This window comes from Leptodactylus fuscus, chromosome 8 (genome assembly GCF_031893055.1).
Source record: "Leptodactylus fuscus isolate aLepFus1 chromosome 8, aLepFus1.hap2, whole genome shotgun sequence".
Lineage (NCBI taxonomy): Eukaryota > Metazoa > Chordata > Amphibia > Anura > Leptodactylidae > Leptodactylus > Leptodactylus fuscus.
In genome coordinates, this window is record NC_134272.1 from 51,303,122 (window position 1) to 51,320,604 (window position 17,483).

The window sequence follows — 17,483 nt, forward strand, 5'->3', positions numbered from 1 at the left end:
TCTAGTGTGAGGAGTATTGTCTCCTTCCTGCCTCTTCTTACATAGAAAAGTCTAGTATGAGGAGTATTGTCTCCTTCCTGCCTCTTCTTACATAGAGGAGTCTAGTGTGAGGAGTATTGTCTTCTTCCTGCCTCTTCTTACATAGAGGAGTCTAGTGTGAGGAGTATTGTCTCCTTCCTGCCTCTTCTTACATAGAGGAGTCTAGTATAAGGAGTATTGTCTCCTTCCTGCCTCTTCTTACATACAGAAGTCTAGTGTGAGGAGTATTGTCTCCTTCCAGAGTTTTTTCTTTACATAGTATTGCCTTCTTTAAATGAACTGTCAGGTTTTCTCAGACCTGGCGACATGAGTTTCCTTCTCGGCTGTATTTTCGTGGGCCCATATGGCAAGAGTGTACCAGCTCAATTTACAGTTCAATTTCAAGGAAAGTTAGTTGTCACAATTTCTGGGGTGCGCCTGCTGTTGGCCAGCATCTGTTTCTGTAAAAGCTTAGACATCAGTGTGCTGTCGTAATGGGGAGTTTATGTACAGTCATTGATGTGTGCTTTTGCAGCCTGTTCATAGCCATCTGATCTTCCGAAGAATAAAAGCCCTTCCTTTTAGGTGCAATAAATTACCAAGTGGCCCTAGCAACAGACACTTTGATGTTTACAAAGTCCTGACTCCAGTTCCAATTACTTTGACTGTATATACAATGCAAATTTCCAATGCTCTCATATATTATGATCACTACATTTGGACCAGACAGTAATGTCATTCTAGTTTGTTCACCATTTCTCATACAACCAGTGTGCCTGAAATCGATCATAGTAAAAGACGTCCCCTATGAATATGCCCTGTGTGGGGGTTACCTAATAGAGAGCCCCTTTGAGACTATCTTACATATTAATGGAATGGATTTGTCCTTATAATGCATTGACAACTATTTATTTGAATTGTTGACGGCCATATTGTATTTGTCTCTATGGTTTCTAATATGAGCATCAGATTGATTCTTTCCTTTATGTTTAGACAGTTTTTTGGAACAGGTTCTTATATTTTTCTTTGCTGTTTACTTTTGAAATGGCTACAGATTGTGTACGAATGTCTAATGCCTAATAATTGGCAAATGGCAACAAAAGGTGGAAATATACAAGTCTGTGCAAAAACTTTAGGCGAGTGTGGTAAAAATGCTGTAAAGTAAAAATGCTTTCAGTGATAGAAGTGTTAATAGTTCATTTTAGGCAATTAACAAAATGAAGTGGATGAAGAAAAGAGAAGTGTACATCTCGTCATCAATACTTGGTGTGACCATTCTTTTCCTTCCATTGGTTCTTCTAGGTAGGGTAAAGACGGTTTGTGAAGGCATTCGGCAGGAGGTTGTTCCCACCATCTTACAGAACCAAGCATAGGTTTTCTGTGGATGTTGGTTTGCTCCAATCCTTCTGTCTCTACATGCAATCCCAGACAGACTGCATAATGTTAGATCAGGGCTCTTTGGGGGCCGTATCATCACTTCCAGGACTCCTCTTCCATAGGGAATTCACACCAAATATTGATGGGATTTAGATTTCTCTTTTCTTCATTCACTTAAATGTTAATTGACAAAATAAACTATTAACACTTCTATTCCTGAAGTGTTCTTACTGTTTATGTGCACATGCAAGTCAATTTGAGTCATATGGAGATACTGTAGGGCAAATTCTCCAGCTGAACCCATGTGCCTTCACTTGCACCATTGATCGCCTGACTACCTTTTGTATTTAGAATCTACGGGTCATTTATGGATCAGCGTTTCTCAAGGTCTAGAAAACAAGGTCGCTTTCTAACTAACCCCTTAAAGATCTGTATTGATATATTTTTCAAATCTTCTGATACTTCAAGAAGAGACTGAGTCTTGGTTTCATTCCTTGTACCTGAAAACATGCACTGTCTTAAAGAATTGTTATAATTTTTTTCGACCTAGTCCCAGGATTGCCAGGATCAGAGGTTTTTCGTTGCAGCACTAAGCATTTTATAGCTTGTGTATTCGTACCCAGCACTGTATTTAAACGTTGAGCCAGAATCCCTGGAGAATTTGGTCCTAAAACATGTCTCTTTTACTATCGTCAATCCCGTCCTCTTTCTGTGACAAAAGTCTAAAGACATGACAAGACTGTGGATTTTTTTTAAAGAAATCTATCTGGTTAGAAGAGCTAAATGATGCCATCTGAGATGACATTTATTGCAAGACACCAATTTTCCAAGCTTTTGTTTTTCAGAAGCAATATAACAGGTGTTCCTGTCTGCAAGATTGACAGTATTGATGTCACTGGGTACAATTTATAGCAAAAGACATCTCCCAGGGCCTAAAAGCGCACGGAAGTGATACAGTGATTTAAAGTGAAAGGCAAAGTGCTGGACTCACGTTATATCAGCCCCAGATTCCTGATTTATGTGTGGTCCAGTGCGGGTCTGGAGTAGGCCTCAGTCCCAGGTGTGGGTCATAGCCTCATTATTTGGCAATAAAAGCCTGCTGAGCCTGCATTTCAGGGCAGATCGTAGGAGGAGAGGAAGTGACCGGGTCTGTCCTGTAACCCTGAGCCTGGTGAGACCAATTTGTGCTTGATTGTTTTTCGTGTGGCTGATAGTAAATCACACGTATAGTTAGGTTATAACTTCTGTAGAGTTAGTCTCTCAGACGAACAGGAATTTGTATTATTTTTGCCTGAAGTTAAGGCTGTATTTTGTTTTGCTTATTTGTGTCTGAAGTTAAGATTTATTTATTTTTCCTGTTTTTTTTTTTTTTTTTTTTTGTAAATAAGCCAGTTTGCTGCATATTTTTGTGTCCTTATCTTGACTGTTTGGGTCCACACCACTGATTATACCACGCTACCTTCCCCACAATAAATATATATTTATGTTTTCCACTTGTTTACTCCAGTGTCCCTTACTGCTTGTGCGGTGCTGCAGTAGCTGATATGGAGGAGTGAGGCTTTTTCTGTATCTTTGTTCATCTGCGAAAACCCGTATAGCTAAGAACTGGAAGATTGTAAGTACGTTGCAAAGTCCTGGACCATGAGTCATTTTGGTGTGCACAGACAAAATAGTTACACAAAATAGTTACACATAAGCCCGCAAGGTATTCTGAGGTTGAAGCAGTAATAGTCAGATGGGACAGTATCAGGTCAGAGAGTGAAGGCCATCTTGGCATGCAGTTTGAAGTAGTTACACACCAGCCTGCAAAGTATCTCACTTGGGGACTCTACAGAAGCTGTTTCAGCTCAGGGAATGGGGGGCATCTTGACAGATGGACTCAGATTTCTGTATTTTCACATCAGGCAGTTTTCCAGGTGGAATTGAGAAATAACGCCCAACAAAAGAAAAATTGATGCAGTGGGAAGGCAGGTTAAAGTAAAATGAATAAAGGTTTGTGGAGAAAAAAACTTTGTTTTGTGGTAGTGTCGGTGGTAATAGTGTAGAACAGGCATGTCAAACATGCGGGCCGCATGCGGCCCTTTACAGGCATATCTGCGGCCCGCACAAAAGTCTCAAACTTTGTCTCTAAACTTTAGGGACAAAGTTTGAGACTTTTGTGCTGGCCGCAGATGTACAAAACTCACGATCACCACTTCCGGCTCTTCATTCATTGGCCCATATCCCTGCATATGACCTGCTTACGTGATCAGCAGCCGACCAACTAGCTTCGTGTCAATCCATAACGTGTGTGTACTTTGGTCGGCTGCTGATCACGTAAGCAGGTCATATTCATGGATATGGGCCAATGATTGACAACCCGGAAGTGCTGATCGTGAGTTTTGTACATCTGCGGCTCGCGTGGCTGCTGATGCACCTATGTCAGTTTTGTTGTGAGTGGAGGAAGAGTCGTGGCTGAGAGTGACTGGGATACTGTGACCGTGCTGAGGAAGAAGGGACCCACTGCCGCACAGGCAAAGTCCAAGCAAGTGAGTGGCCCTCCTGTATGTAACCATTAACTGCATTTTGGCAAGCTGTGTGCTTAGGCTTATTCTCAGCACCATTCACCTTTGATGTTGCAAAGGCAGAAGAAAGCCTGCAGATGGAGCTTTTAGAAATACAATCTGATCTACACTCAGAGCAAAGTATCTTGAAGTGGGAATACCTGGTTTCTTTTCATACCTTCCTGAAAAGTTTAACAACTTTAAAAAGTTTGCCACAAAGATTATGGCAATGTTTGGTTCAACCTATGTTTGCGAACAGTTATTTTCTTTTATGAAACTAACAAAATCTTCTCAGAGAACAAGGCTGACTGATCACCACTTATCATCTTTGATCAAAGTAGGCACTGCGTTGTCATTTCAGCCTGATATACCAACAATTGTTAGCACAAAGAGTTGTCAAGCCTCAGGACAAAACACTAAAAATGATTGAAAAAAATGATAGCAAATAAATGTTTAGTTTTTAATTGCTGTATTTTTGTTAAATATATTAGTTGCTGTTGCGCACTGCAAATATATGTTGCTGTTACATATTACTACTTCATATCTTGTTTTCATGACTGCTGTTAAAATTCGTGTGTGACATTAGCTGCTGTGTGCGGCCCTCGCAACAACCTCTTGTTACTCATGTGGTCCTTGGAGTACCCTGAGTTTGACATGCCTGGTGTAGAATATATATTGACATTTTGACTCCCTTCGAAGACCAGCATAATCCTATTGTGGCCATCAGTGAAAATGAGCTGGACATCACTAATGTAAAGTGTACCTCAAATTATAAAACCACTTTTCAGAAATCATAGTAGAGGTGAATATAAGCAATTTGTTAGACATTTTAGTTAAAAAAGCAACTTTCTTTCTCCACTTATTAGGCTACTTTTCTTCTCCTTCACTTTAATTAGTCTCATAAGTCTAAGTGCACCTGTATTCATATCTAGTTTCACACAGAAGTCTATGGAGAGGGTAGTAGGGAGACTGCTTCTAGTTAGTAATTCATTCATTTCCTTATTTTGTATAGTTGTAGAGAATTATCTTGCTAGATAGCATTGTTAGGTATCCCAGTACCTGTGCTTCTGCATCTCCTGTTTATATCTATCTAATCCACTTTAAGGTTGCCATGCCTACCAGTTAAACTACCAGCCAAAGCTATGAGATGCAAACAAATCAGGGTGCTGCCTCGCCCATACCTGAGCTTGATGCAGGGTATATAATCCTAGCATTTAGACTTGTCAGATATTTGTGATTAAATTTTGTTATTTGGTTTTGTTTTTAGAACTTCATGGTCTTATGCTGCCTCTCTGGTTACTGATTTTGGCCTGCTTTCCTGCTTATCCATAATCTCCTGGACTTGACCATTGCTTGGACTCTTTATTCTTCTGTATTCATTTTGATAACTCCTGTGCTCTCTTGGTTTTGACTTGGCTTTTATGATACCATGTGTTTGCTTGCTTTTATGGTCCTTAGTCTTCAAGTGCACCTATTTTCTGACACTAGATTTGGGGTGTAACCTGGGTCCCCAATCAGCCAAGTGCACCCTGTTTTGCCCCTGGCTTTGTACAAAAGCTTGGGAGTGCTTAGCGTCTGCTAACCAGGTCATTGTTGGATTATTAGTAACTTGTTTTGCTTGTTGTCTTTGATGTGCAGTATATTTGGAAACTTATAGCCACTTATCCTCTATCCCAGGTGTAGGGAACCTTTGGCTCTCCAGCTTCTGTGAAACTACAACTCCCAGCATGCTCCATTCACTTCCATGGGAGTTCCCAGAACAGCAGAGCCAGTATGCATGCTGGGAGTTGTAGTTTTGCAACAGCTGGAGAGCCGTACGTTCCCTACCCCTGCTCTATCCACAGGACAGGGTACAGTGTTTGATCACTTGGGTCTCGACAGTCGGGTTCCCTAGTAATCCAGAGGATGGGGGTCTTTTAGACCCCTAAATCCTCCTTGTGATTGGAGCGCCAGTGTGCTTGCATACTGTTCTAATTACTTCTGTGGGGCTGCGGGACTATAATCTCCGGCAGCACCCACAGCCCTATCGAAGTGAATGAAACACTATTTATATAAGTGCACTGGCACTCCATTCATAAGGAGAATTTAGGGAGACTAAAAGTCCTCCATCCTCCGGATTACTAGGGGCCCCAAGTGATAAAGCACAGTACCCTGATCTCCTCATCGCTGGTGTACTCAGTGATCTGGCCCCCAGAAATTGGAAACCTCTCCCCATCCTATGAATAGGTGATAAGTGTCCATAACAGCACAAGCCTTTTAAGCAACAAATTTATCACTTGGGAATTGACTCAATGGCAATTTCATTACATTAGAGTAAAAAAAAGCCACAAAGTTTATCACAGCTTAGTAACGTTCGGCCTTTTCCTTCCTTTACTCTCTCTCTTTAGACTTCCTTACTTCTTTACAAGTAGCTTAGCCCCAACCCTGAAGAACAAAGGATTTTTCGTTAATAAGATATATTCTACAGTTTCTTAAATTCCCTTATACCATTAATTTCTGACAAGTTGTTTTATGATTGGCATAACACCTTAATTAAAAGGAACAATAAATGCATATTTTACCAGTTTTTCAGGTTTTTTTTTGTTAGCAGACTTGAATAGAATAGGTCTGGCTTTGATAATTTATTAAGAAAGTATCCTCCAGATGGAGACAACTCAGGGATCAGCTGGCGAAATGCTTTTAGTAACTGAAAGCTTTATAATGGAAATTCGTTCACTAGTGTCAGAATGACTTTAAGATGTTCAGTTGCATTGGGGAAAAAAAAAATTACAATAAAGTTTCCGTAAAACAACTTTTCGGTTTGCTTCACCAGTGGAACATAGATTGTTAAGTGGCGAGTTGGCGTGAAAATGCAGACACAGATATTTTTTGTAAAATAATAACAAAGTGACCTTTGGTGGTTTGTGATTTTCATCAGCCTTGTGGTTGCACAGAATAAAATTACACAATAGATTGATGATTGTGGAAAGGCCGAGCTAATTAGCTTATGCCAGCGGCATGGGTAGGTTCCTACCTGATAGAAAGACAAAGACGAGCTCAGGGGAAATACACAGAGGAACAAGAAAAATCAAAATAAACTACATCTGAAAAAAATGAAATGAGAATCGGTAGAAAGCTCACAGCTCTGCAGGTAGCGCATACAGAAACATTATGCCTGAAGAAGAATGGTAAGTAGTGGAGGATCTCTATCCCGCATAGGTAACTGCAGAGAAAAATCTATATCAACGTATAGACAACAGAGCAGTACGCCTTTAGGAGAACCTTAATTAGGGCGAGAGAAATCCTCGAAACGCTTTACTAGCAGAAGTGTCATTTGTAAAATGAATCTTAGAAAATACACAGCTAGATTAGAGTTCTGTTTTTATTCCATTTACATGTAGACATTCTACTTTGAACCAAAGGCAGAAAAACACTTAAGAAAGGCATTTGGAAAAAGATGTTTTTAAGCCAAAAATAACTATATTTTAGACATAAAAGAGGTTGATCAAATCAGTTGGGGTAAAGAAAAGTGATAATACAGAAAACAAAGTAAGCCTTATCCTTTGAATCCCTCACTACCCCATTGATGTTCTAGGTGGTGTTAGGCTTTGTTTCCACCAAGGAGGAGTTGTGAAATTCCTTTCCCACAATGTGGTCTGATAAAGGCAATGTCTCTTAAAACCTTGTTCACACAGCAGAATTTGCCCCTGATTTTGGAGCAGTTTTTTTCAGCAACCTGTTGCCACCTCTGCCTTCTATTGTGGGAGGCAAAGATTGCAGCAGGTTGCTAAAAAAATAAAGAGTCCTGCTCGATCTTGCAGTAGAGTCCGCAGCTCGAGACTCCTGATAAGGCTCATTCATTTGGGCCTAAATAGTTGCTGAAAGCCGTATGATGATCTACTGTTGCTCTTCTTTGGCGTTACACCAACATGAAACGGGGCAAGAAAATAAAGAGGAATCTGAGGCAGATGTCAACTTCAAATTCCTCTTCATTTTCTGACATCTGAATAGGACCTTAAGGAGACATAGTAACCAAGTTTATGGTGAGGCAATCAGTAGCCTGCTTTGCACTAACTAACGCAATAACTTTGAGACAGTTGTCTGCAAATAGACCTCTCTTCCATCTGAGGAGATATTCCGGCTTGACTTTATTCCCAGACTAGCCTCTGCCTGCGACTTCGTCTGTGTGTTGTTGGCGTCAGTGATATGCCTATATTCAGCAAATTGCTGCCGTCGATGCTTTGCCTGCTCTGGTGTTTCGGCAGCTCTTAAGCTGTCCTGCTGCTGAACTTGTTCCTCACGCCGTGCCTGTGATTGTTCTGGCATCTCAGTAGCTCGCTGGGACGCCATATAATGAGTGTGTTGTTGGCGTTGATGATCCACATGCTCCAGCGTTTCGGCAGCTCTCAAGCTGGCCTGTCTCTGAACTTGTTCCTTGCACCATGCCTGTGATTGTTCTGTCATCTCAGCAGCTCACTGGGACACCATATCATGAGCGTGTTGTTGACATTGATGATCCGCCTGCTCTGGCGTTTCGGCAGCTGTCAAGCTGTCCTCCCGCTGAACTCGTTCCTCGCGCTGTGCCTGTGATTGTTCCGGCATCTCAGCAGCTTGCTGTGACGCCATATAATGATCCTGTTGCTGGTGCCGATGATCCCCCCCCCCCCAGCTCCGTTGTTTTAGATTAGATTTTCTTTTTCCCAGCATGTTTAAAAATAGCAAACTGCCAATTTGGATTAAAGGTGATTTTCCTATACAGTGTGTCAGCATGCTGCCTGAGGCAGATCAGATAATAGGCAAATGCGTGTACAGAATGGACTGAGGGTTAGTGTAATATAGTAAATGAACATAAATTCATTACAGTCGTGAAGCCACATCATTTACCGGGATTAAAAGTAGCCATGTGTTAATCGAGATTATCTAAACTATCTATGTGCCGAATTTCATTCAAATCCGTTGAGCCGTTTTTGCATGATTGACTAACAAACTTACAAACACACAAACTTTCACATTTATAATATTAGTAGGATAATGCCACTTGGTTTCAAGAAAACCAGACATGGATCTATAGGAAGCTGCCTTTCAAATGGTATGTCTCAGGAGTCCCACAGTCTGAACTAGAATGTCTATAGCGATGTTTCTTATCACTTGGTCAAAGAAAGTCTTTGATCCATCACAAACGTGGCCTAAATGCTTGACTGAAGGTATGTTACTCTCTGTTAGTGAACAATATCGGAGTAACATAAATATGTGGGGCACATTTCCAGGCTTTTAAAAACAGTAGGTTCCGAAAAAATGCTTCCAGAAAAGTGTCAGCTGCTTTTCACTATTCTAGTGCCTTCATGAGAGACCCAACCTATAACAGTGCGAGCATAAGAGAACAAGACTGTAACCTGTTAGTTGAGGCTTCCACCATCAAACTAACCTGTAAAACTGATCGTAATGGAGCCAGCCACCAGACAACCCTATCTCCGCAACCAGAGAGACTGCAATAGAAAAAGCAGAGGAAAGTCCTCTTTGTATCATGTATGCTCTTATTTTTTTACCATTGTGGTACATTCAGAACAACTTAAGACTCACTTGTTTAAAAGGAGCATGTCACCACAACCCAGCATATCCATCCAGCCCCAAAGATAGATAGTTTTAGGGTTTTTGTCAATTAACTTTTTGGCGAACAAGGACTCTCTTTGCGACAATGGCAACGCCTTCATTGCGCCAAAAAGCTAATTTGCAAATTTAAAGAAACGTTAATCTCTCAGCATCCGAGGCAGTGATTCACAAGGGGATAACACTGTTTGATATTGTGACCCTGACCTATTTGTCTGTGTGTTTGGGGTGATCTGCTGCGTTCTGGTGACTCGTATTAAAATAGAATACTTTTACTCTTCCCAGATTCTGCTGCTTTTACACATCCTATTAATATTATAAATGTGAAAGTTTGTGAGTTTGGATGTTTGTGGGTTTGGATGTTTGGATGTTTGTTCCTCAATCACGCAAAACCCGCTCGACCGATTTGGCTGAAAGTTTCCACAAACATAGTTAATACACCCGATTGCGCAATAGGCTACTTTTCGTCACAACAGCGCACATACGTTTGTGTCAGGACCCCCCCAAAACCCAAACTCACACCACCATCTCTGCAATCTCACACACTTTGGACCATAGCAAGCCACAAAATTCATATTGCCCTCTGCAGCCTCGCCCATAACCCCACACAATCACATATACATATACTTTACCACTTTGCCCCTCCCCTTAACGATACTCCAGGAGGCGCTCTTTAACGCTCCGGAGCAGCCATGTTTGCCGACCCCCACCGCTCTGACAATCCGCGACACCGCCCACCCATGTCAATACCCCTAGGAAGTCTAATAAATGCAAAAAAAAAAGTTTAAAAAAAAGTAAAAAACATATAAAAACAAATAAAAAGGATTAAAAATTCAAATCACCCCCCTTTCCCTAGAACACATATAAAAGTAGTTAAAAACTGTGAAACACATACATGTTAGGTATCCCCGCGTCTGAAATCGCCCGCTCTACAAAGCTATACAAATATTTTTCCTGTTCGGTAAACGCCGTAGCGGGAAAAATGGTCAAAAGTGCCAAACCGTCGTTTTTTCACTCTGATAAAAATTTGAATAAAAAGTGATCAAAGCAATAACATTTCCCGAAAATGGTAGAACTAAAAAGTACACCCGACCCCGCAAAAAAAGACGCCCTATACATCCCCGTACACGGACGTATAAAAAAGTTACGGCTGTCGGAATATGACGACTTTTCAAAAACAAAATATTTTAACACAGTTTTGGATTTTTTTAAGGGGTCAAAATGTAAATAAAACCATATAAATTTGGTATCCCCAGCATCGTAACGAAACACAGAATACAGGGGACATGTCATTTTGGTTGCACAGTGAACGCTGTAAAACCAAAGCCCGTAAGAAAGTCGCAGAACTGCATTTTTTTGTCAAATCCACCCCATTCAGAATTTTTTCCCTGCTTCCCAGTACATTATATAGAATAAATAATGGTCGCATCATGAAGAAAAATTTGTCCCAAGAAAAATTAAGACCTCATATGGCTCTGGGAGCGGAGAAATTAAAAAAGTTATGGGGTTTAGAAGGAGGGGAGTCAAAAATGAAAAACCAAAATCAAAAAATGCCATCGACGGGAAAGGGTTAACTTCAAATTCTTCTGTCCCAAAGTCACTATGTAAAGTTTCTCACGACACCGTATAGCAGCTCAAATACAAATTAACTTCAACACAAAAGTCTCACGTATTCTCTGAATTATAGCAAAAACAAGATACAAACTTACATTTCATATCCCATCCCTTATACACAGTACGCAAACCTTACCCACGCCTGTATATACCCACTGCTACAATCACCGCAGACGAAGTCGCGGGTACCAGCTAGTTGGTAATATTAGAGCTTTAAAAATAGCTGACCATTGTCCAGTGTACATGTGTGCTTTATACAGTATCTCAACATTTTAAATTAAAAAAGACAAGATGACACATGCCACATTTTAAAGGAACCTTCCTCTTCTAAAGATTACTCATAAAAATGCAGCTTATTAATTCCCTAAAACCAAGGATGTATTCGGCGACACAGGATGATTTATAGGCTCGTGTTATGAGTGGTGGCCGGTGTTTAGATGTGGGGATATAATTGGTGCACTTTAAACTATAGACTCATCTGTCACTTGTATCAGAAATGTTTGCATTAGCAATGTCTTGCAATAAATCCTCTCCTATGACTGTATGATGTATTGTGTTCTTATTACATTTGGACAGGGAAAACGAGGTATTGAAAGTTCAACTGAAGAAGTATGTCGGCGCGGTACAGATGCTGAAGAAAGAGGGGCAGAATGACGGTAAGTTCAATGCTTGCTTAATATGTAACTGTAACAAATTGTAAATTAATTTCAGTAATGGAGACTTGATGGTTTTTGTTGTTCTTCCCTATAAAATCTATCATGCTTTAGGGTATGGAGGCAAAGCACATCTAAAGTTGTGATTGAAAAAGTCCTGCTTTTTCAGTTGGCAAAATGACTGTCTGGTACCATAATCGATACCCTGTGGACAGGGTAGGCAAAAGGATCTATTGGGCAACTTGGTGTCCATCATTTGACTGATCCATCTTTACTATTCTGTCTGTTCCTATGACAGTATAGACAAAACAAAGCTGATTCTTAAAGAGGACCTTTCACCACCTGGGGCATATGTGGTTTTATATACCGCTAGAAAGCCGACAGTGCGCTGAATTTCTGACGGTCAGTCAGGAACGGCCTTCCTCACAGCAGGGCCTATAGCGCTGTTTACTGTGAGAGCGACAAGGAACGCCTCCCCCAGTACATGTCTATGGACGAGCACTACCAGGAGGGGAGGGAGGTGTTCCTCCCCGCTCTCACAGTACAGCGCTATAGACACTGCTGTGAGGAAGGGCGTTCCTGCATGGCTAGCCGCGATGGGATGCCAATGCAACATTAGCATTCTGTCGCGGCATCCTGCTCCTGATTAGACCTGAATGAATGGGCCTAATCAGGAGCGTGTCTCGAGCCGCGGATGCCGCGTCTGAATCAGCCACGGAAGCTGCGGCAAGATAGGGCATCTCTCTTCTTTTTTTCCACTACTAGCTAGCGGGAAAAAAAAACAAGCAGCTCCCATTGAAGTCAATGGGAGCCATTTTTGCAGGAGGATTTTGAGGCGGTTTCCGAGTCAAAATCCACCTGCAAAAAACTCCATGTGATCATAGCCTATGGGAGCGTTCACACTTGCGCCTGCAGTCTGCCCGCTATGATTCCACCGAAATTGCACCAAAACAGATGGGGCCAGCTTGCATACAGTCAGTGGTGTCTGTATGCAGCCTCTCCCTCATGAAACCGCTTTATTTTTCGTTGCACAAACATGGTGGGCGGACTGCAGGCACAAGTGTGAACACCCCCTTACACTGTTAACTGCAGATCTCTTGTCAGTTTAGCTGCATAGAAAGAAGGATGAACAGAGTCATCTCATTATCAATATAGCATGGGTTATTGCACAACCTACAGACATACACAACGTACACACAGACCGCAAAAACAGTGGACACCAACGTTCTCCATTGGACCCCATTGACTACAATGGGATCCATCAGGTGTCCATTGTTTTAAGTTTAAACTGCTTAAAGAGAAAGTCAGACTTGCTGCACTTTTTTGTTTGGCTATTTACATCTGTCACTGTGATTGAGTCCAAACGGTGACTCCAACATAGAGTGGATTCAGTAAATTTGTGGGTTTCACTAAATTAATATATGTACCCAAGCAAAGCTCAAGTACATAATAATCTAATACAAAATTGTCTGAGTTGACCTATCTATGTAGATGAGTGTTATTCATAGAGATAGGTCTGCCTAGTCCTCTAAGCGTAAAATAGGCATAGGCCAAGGTCTGCTCTGCCTGAAATGTTAACACACAGGTTGTAAATAAATTGTGTCTCTCGCTGCTGTTCAATTAATTACATTGTGCCGCGGTGTCGTCTTATCTTGAAAAATGATAATAGCGAGATAGTGGTCTCAATTATTAATGGCTACAAGTCCGGGAGCCGCTTTTTCCTCTTAGTAATTGGAAACTGTTATAAATAAGACCTTGTACAACTAAAGTCAGCAATTTGGCTTTAATTTTTCATTTTCACCTTGTTACTCGTTGTGCCGTAATCTGCCCATTAAATGGAAAGATTGAAGACATTATTTGCTAAACAAACAATAAGACGGAGTACTTCATCCACCTTTTAAAGGTAATTTAAACAGATTACCTCGCTTGTCTGAACTTTTCATTTTGTCTCATTTGCGCGTACAAAAATCACAAGAACAAGAACATTACCATAAGTAATCTTATTTTATTTTGTGGCATTAGCGGCTGAAAATGACCTTTTCAGCCAATCATATTCCCAGTCTGAATGTGATATGTAAAACACAAGTCATTTAATAGCTGGGTGATGAATGTCTTACCCTTATACGGCTGAAATCTCAAGAATTAGGTCTTTTTTTTTCTTTTCTTTTTTTACTCTTACTCATTAGAATAGAAGTTTTGGGAAGGATATTGAAAAATGCTGAAAGTGTAACTAAATTTTCAAACAACTTTTGATTTTCTGGCAGAATATTTGCTACTTATACATTTTGTAATAAACTTTCTTAAGAGCTAGCTACTCCTTTCCATGAAATCCTACACTGACATCCACTTTTTATCCCCTACATATTTTTTCCCCTGTTATAGCAGTGTAAATTCTCAGTGCCTCTGACTGTGAGTACGGGGTTGAACTGGTGTAATGCAGAGAAGCTGAGGCTAGAGGCCAGGCCATTTTTAGGCACTTATTTCTCTGTCATTATAGAATGTTAGACCATGGTTCTCATGTCTTATCAAAGAGAAGATTCCTATCTTTCATATGACACCAGCAGAAATCCTCACTGCTTCTGACTGTGAGTACATGAGAGTATAGGTGTAAAACAGAGAAGCTGAGGCTGGAAGGGTGGGGTAACTGCAAACACATATGAATGTAGAACCATGGTTCTGGTGTCATATGAAACGTCACAGGCCTACCTTTATCATTTCATGAGACATCCCTAGTTGGAAATACTGTCTGGATTGTTATATTTATATACAGATTCAGCTGCTCTTTATTACTAAGTGAGACTACCAAGCAGTCCAAAAGCTGACAGGGGGCGCTGCAGAGCTGATTTCATAGTTAGGCAATGACAAAAAGGAGGTCTCGGACAGAACCAGAAGATTCCAGGAGCAGTGGGTTTCAGAACAGGATCCAAGAAATGCCAGGCACAGGGTTTAGCAACAATTCAAGAGTGGAACCAATAATCACTAGGAGCAGCAGCATGCCGGAGCAGGTCAGGTTTCTAACACAGCTAGACTGTAGTGTTGTCAATGTAGCACAGCTACAATAGGAAACAATGGCGTCCCTGTAGCAGGTCGAGTTTAGTCACAAAAGTTATCACGAGCAATCCCTAAAAGAGTATTGTACCATTTACCACATGGTAACCAAGGAGCAAGGCAGCAATGTCATCACGGATAACCAGTAGTCAGGAATAACTTGTGCAGGCAAATTAGAAACAGACTTACAACAAGGACTAGAAAATGTCTTGAGGTGGAATCCACAAGAACAAGACAATAGATGGGGCTTTCCATGAACTCACTAGGAATCTTTATGCCTATGAGACTCAATATAAATTGCATAATTCTTTATTACACAATAAATGAGCTTTTGATTTTTTTTTTTTAAAACGATAAGAAAATGTATTTAATATTAAAGGAACTTTGTCAGCAGGTTTTCCATTCTAAGCTGTTGAGTTGTAGTTGTTTGGTTGCTGGGGGGAGGTGGTTAAACACAATTTTTTTGTAATGCTTTTAGTATTAGCAGCACACTGAAAAAGACATTTTATTCCAACAGGCACTGATTCCACAAGTGAAAAGGTTACAAAGGTGTTGACTTTTCTTAATATGTGCTGAGCTTTCTTCATTGTGCTGCTTTACAATCCCTTTTGCTCTGGATAATGTTTGCATCCATCTCCTGGCTGGATGCTACAGACCTCTCTGAGCGGAATGGGGTAGGGCAGCACATTTCAGAGGAAAAGTGACAGCCCTTGTGCACTTGCCGGAGTAGAGCCTGCTGGAATAAACGTCTTTTCTAAGTGATGATGATAATAAAAGCATATAGAAGGTTACTTTCACATCTGCATTGGAGCGTCTAGCACACAGTCTGGCAGAAATCTTAGACTACCAAGTTCTGCAAGCCAGACTTTTTTGCCTGACGATTGCCATAAAAAAGAATAAGACACCCTTCAGACCCTACAGATAGTCAATGGGTCCCTTGGAATCCATTGCTGTCCATCACTGGGCTCTTTTTCTGTTCTTCTTGTCCTGTGATGGATCAGAAGAACAGACCGCAAGATGCAGGTGTGAACTTAGCATAACATTAAAGGGGTACTCCCACGTCGCATACTTACCCGTCTTCGTTCCTCTAAAATCTTCTGTCTTCCGGCTTTGTCTCGTCATTGGTGGGCGGGGTCACATATGCAAAGCCAAGCGGCAAGATGCCGCCGGCCCTGCGTGCGCACTCATACACCAGTCTAGCCTTCACAATGCGAATACAGACCCGACACCCTGCGGGTCTGTATTAGCATTGTGAAGGCTAGACTGGTGTATGAGCGTGCACGCAGGGCCGGCGGCAGCTTGCCGCTTGACTTTGCATATGTAACCCCGGAGCAGAACAGTATCGCTTCTGCCGCTGCTGGCTTCATGCAGGGCAGAAGCATAGCGATGTGCCTGTGCCGGCGTCTAACAGTCCCCAGCATCCGCCTATTACAGCGGATGCCGGGGAGTTAGATGCCGGCACATGTGAAGCCAGCAACATCGCTATGCTTCTGCCCTGCATGAAGCCAGCAGCGGCAGAAGCGATGCTGTTATTCCGCTCCTCCCCCCCCCCCCCCCGCCCCGGAATAGCAGCATCGCTTCTGCCGCTGCTGTCTTCATGCAGGGCAGAAGCATAGCGATGTTGCTGGCTTCACCTGTCCCACAAAGTGTAAACTACCCCCCCTCCCCCCCCCCGGCTCGCTCCCATGCACTTGGCCCCTCCTCCCTCCCCCCTCAGAGCAGGCAGACACATCACTTGACTCAGGAGCAGCTAGGTCAGGGCTGTGGCCACAAAAAAATGAATAAAGTGAGATAGTGGCCAAACAAAGCAGCTTTGCTGAAGCATTGTATTTAGGAAAAGTCTTACATTCACATTTACAAGCATTATAGATAGGATCCTTGTGACGGGACAACCCCTTTAACTCTCCAGCGCTTTCTCTGCTGTGTCAGCAGTTTTCCATTCTCAAAATTTTAGACAGTCCCTTGTATAGCAGTAAAGTTAGAAACCTGTTGTGATTGTAACCTGATTTGTGTGATGCTTTGTTAGACGTCTTTCACACTGTACAGTTTTACAGGAGGTGAAAAGAGTAATTAAAACCATAAACTTGTTCTATTTTATGTTTCTGAACCAGTCATCTTCTAGGTCCCATAAAGAATAATACCTTTGTGTTACTACCTGTGCTCAGATGTGTCAGCATTAATGCCCTGGATGTATGTGCTACATGAAGAGAACTCTTAGGGGCGCTGCTGTTTTAACATTTTCTGTATCTTTTCTCCTAGTTTAGCTGCACTCATTAATAAATGGTAGCTGAGGACTTATTTTTAGTTGGAGTTCTTGTGTACATTGCAGTCAGATGTTCAGTTAAACTAGGATAGCAGGTGGTGAGCTTTGCATTGCACAATCAGAGCGCTATTCAATGCTATGTCTTGGCACGTTTTTTGTTGCACGCATGTCACAGAAAATAGAATCTCAGCTGTCCGAATCTGAATCTATAGCACATCTAAAAAAAAAAATAGATAATGGTATCCTATATCACTTTTAATACTTGTAGTGTGTGTGAGGATCCTCTACTGTGCTACAAAGACCATTGCTAGGTATTGGACACCTTCCGCACCCCCCCCCCACACACACACGCACTTTTAGGGATTGAATAAGGTTTATCAA

General features: G+C 41.6%; 1 protein-coding gene across 2 annotated transcripts in view; it reads left to right on the plus strand.

The window, feature by feature from the left end:
• SNX29 (sorting nexin 29) overlaps positions 1 to 17,483 on the plus strand; it is a 412,861-nt gene that overhangs the window by 105,788 nt on the left and 289,590 nt on the right. For both annotated transcript variants that reach the window (XM_075285780.1, XM_075285781.1), the window contains exon 14: positions 11,715 to 11,794. In XM_075285780.1, the coding sequence (XP_075141881.1) occupies positions 11,715 to 11,794 (80 nt within the window). The remainder of the gene's footprint in view (positions 1 to 11,714; positions 11,795 to 17,483) is intronic.